This window comes from Monopterus albus, unplaced genomic scaffold, assembly GCF_001952655.1.
Source record: "Monopterus albus unplaced genomic scaffold, M_albus_1.0 scaffold128.1, whole genome shotgun sequence".
NCBI classification, from domain to species: Eukaryota; Metazoa; Chordata; class Actinopteri; order Synbranchiformes; family Synbranchidae; genus Monopterus; species Monopterus albus.
The window spans coordinates 1,929,629-1,939,394 of NW_018128008.1; the positions used below are offsets into that span (position 1 = coordinate 1,929,629).

The 9,766-nt window shown below is 42.1% G+C and overlaps 1 protein-coding gene across 1 annotated transcript in view; it reads left to right on the forward strand.

Annotated features, from left to right (window-relative positions):
• Positions 1–9,766, forward strand: part of mdn1 (midasin AAA ATPase 1) — a 107,206-nt gene that overhangs the window by 51,247 nt on the left and 46,193 nt on the right. The window contains 9 exon segments of the mRNA XM_020612888.1: positions 272–471; positions 1,308–1,531; positions 1,724–1,837; positions 3,579–3,708; positions 4,149–4,255; positions 4,453–4,586; positions 8,344–8,510; positions 8,752–8,872; positions 9,053–9,266. Of these exon segments, the coding sequence (XP_020468544.1) occupies positions 272–471; positions 1,308–1,531; positions 1,724–1,837; positions 3,579–3,708; positions 4,149–4,255; positions 4,453–4,586; positions 8,344–8,510; positions 8,752–8,872; positions 9,053–9,266 (1,411 nt within the window).

Here is a 9,766-nt window from a genome sequence, read left to right on the forward strand (position 1 = left end):
GAACATTGGGGGCTGTAACCCCCAAACTGGGAGAGCGGCTCTAACAGATCCCAGGAACAACATCTGAGATCTCTGTCCAGAAGAGTGCAGTCCTAGGAACAGCTAAGATACTGCACAGAACCCTCAAGCTCCCAGGCCTCTGGTAGAGGACCCGAGCTTGAAGGAAGACATACAAGACTGCTCCAAAGTGGGGGGCAAGTGGGGAATTTTTATATAAAGAGCTATAATTTGGGAATAGGAACCAATTCTCACTGCATTTTTTCCCCTTCAGCAAGCGCAGCATTTGATTGAGCAGCACTTGGCCATCCTGGACACAGAAGACTGGGGCAGCGGGCTGCTATGTGCTGGGGTTTGGCCTGACGGCTTCCCCTCCGCTCTGCTTTCCTCAGAGGATTCCTGCTTCTCTACTGTTCTCCAAGATGGACAGGTCCTGTCATTTTGCCTGAATACCCTCAGTCTGCAGAGTAAACGGTAAGTTAACAATATTAGTACTCAATATAACTCAATATAAAAAATATCAAGTTGAAATACTGAAAGTAACTGAAGTGGCAGTCAAAACATATTTTCTGAGAAATGTTGAAATGACTATTCCAGTTGTTCCAGTTCAAGTTGTAAGCTGGGTTACAGACCAAAATCAGGGGTTTGTGTTTGTGGAGCATGTTGTTTAAGGCACTGGTGAGACAATGAAATAAGGACCAAGGAAGTCCAGTTTGCCAAACACCTAAACATTGCACAACGGTTTATAACATGCACAGACAGGACGTAATAAATCTTGAAAATCACAGCTCAAGCAGTCGTGAGGTAAACAAGTGTTGTAATGTTGTTTGCATTACACAATAATCTAACAGGAATGTGCTGTGGCCCAGAAAGTTTGCTGGAGACACCTCTGTCATTTAAGATCAGTCTGAATGGTACTGGAGTGCTGAGTAAGGTCAGGGTATTGAAAGCTCAGTTGAGAAGTTAGGGTCAGTTGAGCAGGTGGAGTAAATGGTGTAGGAACAGTGGAAGTTGTCAGTGAATATGTTTTTGTTCCAGCGTGAGACCTGAAAAGTTGTCAGCGACAATCTTATTTGTAACTACTGAGTAAAAGGAACAGCGGTTGTTGGTTTAAGTGTAACTCCCTCATTTAAAAAGTAAGGTGAACGTAGTGAAACTCTGTTAATGTTTAAGCGCTGAAATCAGATGAATTATCAGCATAACGCATCAGTGCCAAGGTTTTCTTTTCATTTTTTTGTCGTGGACAAACTTTATCAACTTATCAACATTGGCATTGAGAAAGTCATAGTTTATTACTGTTCTTTGCTCAGGAATCGTCCACTGAGTCTGAGTGACCTGCAGAGAGCGTTGCAGGGCTGTGGTGTTCATGAAGGCCAGGTGTTCTCTGGAGGAGTGGTGGATCTGGAGGAAGGAGATGTTCTGAGGCTGATCCCCACAGCAGTGAGACTGCTCACAGAGAGAGCCTCTCATGGAGACTGGGTCCTCCGCAGCAGCTGGCTCTCACACCTGGGAAAGAGCTACAAATATGCCCCTGGTTTGTTACTCTGCACACACAAGTGCACAACAGCTCAATGTTAGACTTGGCTTCATAAGCTTCTATTGTATTACAGGTCAGCTTTTAAGTGCACTACACTGCAAAGGTTAAAAAGAATTTTTTCTTAGGCACGATTTCCAGTACTATCCAGTACTCTGGATCCTCAAACTTTGCCCTTATTGACTCCTCCAGATTCAGCGCTGGTCCAGGTGGAGGCAGGAAACAGGGCTCTGAAGGCCATTTTTGGTAGCAAACTTGCTGCTAAGGGCAAGTCACTAGCAGAATTGCTCCAGCCTCACAGCATAGGTAAGTAAACCTTCTGTGATTTTCTTGTTGTTCCACCAAAGTTTTTGTTTTTCTTTGAAAGTTTAATAAAGAAGCCATTAAGGTTGTTCCTCATAGCAACTTTAGTTGTAAGGAACATTCAGTGCAGGTGAGTCATGTATAGAATATGATTATGGAGGCTAGGTTTAAGTTAAGGACACTGATGCTGTTGTAATTTAGATATTTCTATCAGGATTATAAAAAGATATATTGTAACATTTCTCTAAGAGAAAACTTGATTTCTTCACAGTTCAAGTATTGTCTTAAATGTGGTCTTTGCTGACTTTAGTATTTCTGCTATCAGACAACCAGGTTTCCACATTTTAAGTCATTTGTACTGAAACAGTAACCAGACAAAAACAAGGTTAGTAGAATATGCTGTAATTGCGTACCAGTAATAAAAACACTATCCTTACATAAATGTTAAATGGTGTTAGAACTAAAAAAAATCTGTATGTTCATTTGTTGAGACATTGCTAAATCTGGCTAAACTGACAGATGTTGTACTAAATGAAGAGCTGTTTGAGAGCAAACGAGCTGGCTGTTTAGCTTAGCTTTTTGCTTAGCTTTATTTAACAGCTGTTAAAAGCCTAAGTGACAATTGCTACAAACGGCAAACAAGAATGTTTTAATGCAGAAAAATGTTACAGGGACTAAGAATCATTGTACTAGGGGCTTTCATCACAGAGTAAGAAGTGCTTTAGAGCAGATTTCAGCATGTCGGAATAGGAATAGGAATCAGCCATAACATTATGATCCGCCTGCACAGACGTCAATTTGGCAGTTGATTGGCACTCATGTTACAGTGCATGTTGTGTGAATTTGTTTGCTACCATAGTTACACTGTCTGAAAGAACACAATTAACTTAGAGGACTGGAAGTTAAGGATAGTCACCTTTATTGGCCAAGTTACACACAAGGAATTTGTTTCCGGTACAGAACTGATGGCAGCCATCTGCGGCGCCACCTCAACCGATGGTTCTAACCATTGGGGGCAATGGGGATTACTCCCGAATCAATGAAGTGCCCAAGGACACTTCAACACATGGACTGCCAGCACTGAGATTTGAACCTTCAACCTTCTGGTTGGGAGACGACTGCTCTACCCACTGCACCACTGTTGCCTCCCAAGTTAGGCATTAAGTTAGGCAAGTTCACTTTCTGCCTAATGTACCCCACACACTGACAGGTGCCACTTTGATGGGAAAAATAAGTGTTATTCACTTCACTTGTCAGTGGTGATAATGTTAGTGCTGATCAGTGTATATACTGTGTATTGTGATATTGCATATCTGAAATTGAAATAGAGGGCAGCACGGTGGTGCAGTGGTTGCCTCACAGCAAGAAGGTTCCGGGTTCAGGCCCCACCTGAAATGTCAAGTGTAAGTGATAATTTCAGCTGGAAGTGCAGGTGTCAGATGTAAAGTGTAAGCACTGAACCTGAGTGGAGAAAACTGTGGGAGTGAGGTGAACTCGAGGCTTTTTTTTTTTTTAATTAGGAAATGTTTGCAGATGAAGGGTGGAGGTATCAACTTAAATGCATGCAGAAGTCTCCAGAATTGCTGCTATTGTTACATTTAGGGCCATATGTAGCTAGTTTACTAGGATATGTTCATTACCATTAGGAATAAAAGTCTAAGAAAAGAATAAAAATATCTTGGATAAATGTAAAAGATGTTAAGTACTCCTGTCTGTTTTTGTTTGATTGCTTATTATGTTGAAGATGAATACAGAATCCTGGTGGACATGCGCTGGAACAAACAATATCTGGATATTTTGGCCAATAAATGTAACTTTGAGGACGAGGAAAGATACATGGAGTTTCTGGAGGCCCTGAATGCAGTCGCCAACAGGTAATACATCAGTTGATATCTCTTGCCATGTATGGGACTCCAGTACAGGCATGTAACATGTAATGCCACTCAAAAAGAGATTGCTGTAGTTAAAGATGGGATTGTAACAATTTAAGTGCAAAATCCATTACAATGAATTAAAGATGTGATGCATAATTCAGTTCTACAAGTTCTGAAAATGTATGAAAATATTTACTTTTTTCAATTCTTAGATGTGTAGTAATTAAAAGACCTTAAAAAATTTTGTCATGTCTGCAAACTGTATGCTGATGCTACAGCTGTCATTTCAGTAGTCCTGATGTTTGTTGTGAAATAAGGTAATCTTGTGTGAAAATTGTAGAAGACAGAAGTTGTAGAAGATAAAGAATGTCTCTCATCTGGTGGTTAAGCAAACATGTTCTAAAGGTGCAGAGTGCAAATTATTTGTTTGTGTTTGTTAGGATTGTCCTAATGATGGAGAGAGAGGAGAGGTCTGTCATCTGCACCTGTGCTAGCAACCTGTCTGCTCAGAACTGCGCTCTGAGAATAGCCACAGCCTTCAGCAAAGGTATCAACAGGACACTTTGGGTAGTTATGAATGTACTCATGCATCAGCATGGTACCTGACCCCCAGCTATATAACTAAGTTACGGTGACCGGTCAAAGCATAAACAAAGCTCTTCCCACTGAGCTGCACAGGACCATTAATGAAACGTGAGATTTGTGTTTAACTTGGAATGAATTTGTGCATTTCTCCCCACGCAGGGACTGTGGATGTTGGTCACCTACCCCATCCAGTGCTGATGCACCTGCAGACCTTCTTTGACCTGTGGGACTCCTTCGCCATGCAGGCTGTGCAGAATGGACAGCCCTACATCTCAGACCACATTATGTTTGAGGTCTGAAGCTTTTTTTTTTTTTTATCAGTCACTTTTACTTAATACTCCTGCTAGTACTGTTGTTACTGCTCTTACTGCAGTTACTACTGCTAGCTGCTACATTTCTTCTGCTGCTGCTGCTGGTAGTCATTGCTGCTTACTGCTACTACCACTGCTATTGCTACTATTACAACTGCTACTATTGTTATTCCTTATACTAATATTTTATGTCTACTGTTAACATTAGATGCTAGTGCTCCCACTGTTATTGCTACTGCGCCTATCACTACTGTTACTATTATTACTACTCCAGTCCTAGCTGTTAGTAATTTTAATACAATTAATATTTATGTCAGGAATAAAAGGCCTCCCGGGCCATACTTCCACATCCACATACATTTAGGTATACTGACATATTAATAGCAGAGGATTTTTGATCTCATCAATGACAAAACTAGTATCTGCATTACATAATGAAAACTATTCAGTTAAGATGGCGGCGCGAATGAACGCAGCGGCCCCTCTCTCTCTGAGTTGTGTGCCTAAAAATGTGTGTTATAGTGCGTGTTCGTGTTTGTCGTGTGTATGTTCTGGTGGGCGTAGTTCAACGTCTATGCTGCGCCCAAGATACAGTTGCCACTGCCTTGTGGATATAGAATACAAGTCAAAACATTTCAACTTGGACCAGGAACTTCGAGGCCTGGGCCTTCTCTGCCGGATTCCTGCATCACCGGACACACCAGCTGCATCACGCCCTGAGAGGAGGCATTGGAAGCGGTGTGAGCGTAAACAGAAGCAGGGCAAACGGGGAGGCATCCAGGCTAGGCTAGCAGCTAGCCCACATAGACCCACAATACCATCCCTCATTATGGCCAATGTATGCTCACTGGACAACAAAATAGACCACATACAACTCCTGAGATCTGCACGGCATGATGCAAGGGGCTGCTGTGTTTTTATCTTTACGGAGAACAGCCTCAGTGACTTCTTTGGCCGCTTTGAAATGCAAAACAGCACACCAGCACAGAAGACCACCCCTCCCCTGGGCAAGCAGGCTGTGTGTCTGTCTGCAGCCAGCGTGAAGAAGACCCTCTCCGGGATCAACCCATGCAAGGCAGCTGGACTGGATAACATACCTGGTCATGTTTTAAAGGACTGTGCTCAGGAGCTCAAGGATGTCCTCATGGACATCTTTAACATCTCTCTGAGTCAAGTGATTCTTCCCATGTGTTTCAAGGCCACCACAATAATTCTAATTCCAAAGAAGCCCCACCCAACCAGTTACAATGACTATCAGCCTGTACTACTGACTTCAATTATTATGAAATGCTTCTGCTGGTCAGGCAGAACATCAAGTCCATCCTTCTTCCCTCTCACAACCCATTTCAGTTTGCATACAGGTCAAACAGGTCCATAGAGGATGTATATTGATGCCATTACTGTTGTTCTCCATCCAGCCCTCACTGACCTAGATTCAAAGAACTTTTACGTGCGAATACTGTTCCTAGACTTCAGTTCAGCATTCAACACAATAATTCCCCAGCAGCTTACACAAAAACTTGGGACTCAAAACCTCTCTCTGCAACTGGGTGCTGGACTTTCTAACAAGGAGGCCACAAAGTATGCGGGTCGGCAGCAACATCTCCAAGACCATCACGCTGAGCACAGGGGCTCGGCAAGGGTGTGTGCTCAGCCCATTGCTCTTCACACTGCTGAGCCACGACTGTGTGCCATCCTACAGCACCAACCACATTGTCAAGTTTGCGGATGACATGACTGTAGTTGGCCTCATTACCAACAATGATGAGGCCAACTACAGGACTGAGGTGTGCCAACTGGTCCAGTGGTGTAAGGACAACAACCTCTTCTTCAGTGTGGGGAAGACTAAAGAGATCGCTGTGGACTTCAGGAGAAAACCTCTAAAGCATCCAGCACTGACCCTTCGACGTTGCTGTAGTGGAGAGAGTGAGCAGTACCAAGTTCCTGGGGGTGCACATCTCTGAGGACCTCTCCTGGACCAATAACACCACAACACTGGCCAAGAAAGCTCAAACATGCCTCTACTTCCTCTGCAAACTGAGGAGAGCCAGTGCCCCACCCCCCATCATGAGCTCCTTCTACCGGGGCACCATTGAGACAGTCATCACTGGCTGCATCACTGTCTGGTACGGAGTCTGTACTGCCTCCTGCAGAAGGATCCTGCAACGCATAGTGAAAACAGCCAGCAAGATCATCGGTGCCCCTCTGCCTTCCATTACGGACATCTTCAACACCTGCCTCACCCACAGAGCCATCAGTATTGCTGATGACACCTCCCACCCCGCACACTCCCACTTCAGATTCCTGCCTTCAGGGAGAAGGTATCGGAGTCTTCAGGCCCATTCCACCAGACTTACAGCTTCATTCACCAGGCTGTGTGGGTGCTGAACGCTGTCCATTGGTGAAATGGTGAATTGACAATAAAATCCTTGAACCTATGCCAAGAGGTCAAGTCATGATCATACATCACAATGACAAATAGTAATCTCTGCATTCCATAATAAATACAGACTGCTAGTCACCATACAGACCCAGTTACAAATCAGTGTAAGCAAAATCATTTAAATAATCAATACACAAGTCTTGGTACATGCAGCAATCACATAATTCTATCATGTAGTTCTCCAAAGTCACTTCACATTACTTACAACTTCTAGCTGTCAATGGTGTATTATTCCCATCTGCCCATCAAGTTATGATCTGAACAGAAATAATGATGGCATTAACTGCTTATGACAAATGGCAGTAAAGTAACATTCTATTTCTGGAACAAATTTATATTGAGAATATTTACCTTCAATTTATTGTTTACCAAAACTGAAGTGTACCATGTCATCGGCATACAGCAAGGTCAGCAAATCTGTCATTACCAAGCTGGGTGCCATTACACTTGTTACATATTAATTGAGATAAAGAAAAAAACAAATTGTTCATTGTGCCAACGTTACATCTAAAATTCTTTTTCAACCCATCAGCTCCTTTTACACATAATTTCAGCTGAGGATACATGGACTTCAAAACATGAACAACTTTACCATTAATACTGTTCTTAAAATACAAGAAATTGTGTTGAACACCATCACATGCTTTAAGAAAATGTTTGTAATGTATTTCTGGACAGCTGATTGTAAAATAAAATTATCTACTGCTGAATAGCCTTCTCTGTAGCCAACTTGTTCTTCATACTGTTATATTCAGCAACCTTCTATTCAAAACATTTATAAAAAATTTTACCTGGTAGTATTGCTTCTTAACGATACTACTTCCACTGCTGCTGCTGGTCGATACTATAATTACTCATAGAATATTACTACCAATACTATTTCCACCAGTGCTGCTGCTTTTAATGCTTTTGCTGCTGTTACTACTACTGTAACTGCTACAGCTATCCCTGGTACTATGACTTAAACAGTAATGCCAGGAGTATTGCTTACACTTGTACATAGAAAAACACCTAAACCTCTATGACTACTACTTCTCTTGCCACCTGTAATGTACTCCTTCAGTTCTTACAGTATGAATACCATTTCTATGGCTAGTATCTAGCTAGCTTGGTAATTAATAATAAATAGAACCGGTTAGTCACTACACATACAGAAGAATAAAATTGAATGAGGTAAGAGAATATAAAACCATATTTTAAAAAATGAACAAGCTGTTTTCAGTAAAACAGGGATATTATAAACGTATCAGCTTCCTGTGGTCTTCTCACGTTAGTCTACCTGTGGTGTGTGTTTAGATCCTTCAACTACTGCAGTGGCTGAATCGTTTCTGGGATGTCTGTAACATGCTGCCAGCTGACTCTCAGGGCATCTCTGTGCTGTCTCTGCACTGGCAGTGGGTCCAGAAACACCTCATCCTTCGGCTACCACAGCTGCTGCTGGGAAACGCTTATGCCACATTTGAGTAAAGACTTTTCTCCATATTAAATAATGTTACACATTTTGTAATAATCTTATTTGATTTTTTTTAGTTTTTGTTTACATTGCTGTTACAGAACATTGGAGAGATGGTTCACAGGTTCAACAGGACTTTCTTTAGTTTCATATTACATATTAATGTGTTACTATTGTGCTACAAAAATATTTTTCAATGCCCAAAATTATGATATTGTTACTTACCACTTAATGATTGTGCTGTATTCCAGAGGCCACCAGGAGCTGCAGGCAGTCTCTGCAGCTGTCCAGACTGTTCTATCCCCTCCTGTGTCTATGGCCACAGCACTGAAAGGCATCCAGAAAACTCTGGGGAAAGCACTTCCATTTAAGGTGGGCAGAATTTCCACATCTTTGAAGTTGTTTATTCATCATCACATGTTATACGTCCTGTCCTTGTCTTTTACAATACAATTGTCCAACCAAAGAGAAGAAAACAAAGCCAGTTTAGTATAATGTCTGTGGTTGACAACTTATGTGAGATGATCTGAATTATATATTCATTTTCTGTAGCTGGAGTCAGTGGCTGAGTGTGCGTCCAGACTGCGGCTGCTTAGTAAAGCCTTGGATGTGAGTGAATTGAGGCTGGACAGCACCACGGGTTCTTGGAGGCAGGAGCTGGTCCGACTTCAGGGCGCTGGGCTCAGGCTAGATATCAAAGAGAGTCTGCTAGAAGCCTGGGGCCTTGTTCTGCTGGCAAACAACCAGCTGGATCCACAGAAGTCTGGTGAGCTTGTATCATATTGATGATGCTGGTCAACAGACATATCTCAGCAGCTGCTTTTATTTTGCCACAGATATGGTATGGATAGCCTGATTGTTACACATTATGTTTTGTCTAGCGCTATCATCAGATCATCAAAGTCCCTGTTGGGCCTCAGTGTACCACTCGTTTCACTGTAAAACAGAGAACAATAAGCTTCTGTCCACATGAATGCCACAAAAATACAAGTGAAATATAAAGTAGATAAATAAGCAACACTAAATCTAAGGCACATTAAGCAGCAAATGCAGCAATATAATAAAAATATATTAGAATATAATAAGAGAATGTATGCTGCATGGGAGCAGCATGTGCAGCAGTCAACAGTCAATGTGCAATTATGCATGTGCAAACTGAGAATGTAAACAGTACAGGTCGACAGTACATGATGTATTTCCTGGTAATAAACTCCTCAGCTGTTTAGGAGTCTGATGGCAGAGGGAAAGAAAGAGTTTTTCAGTCTA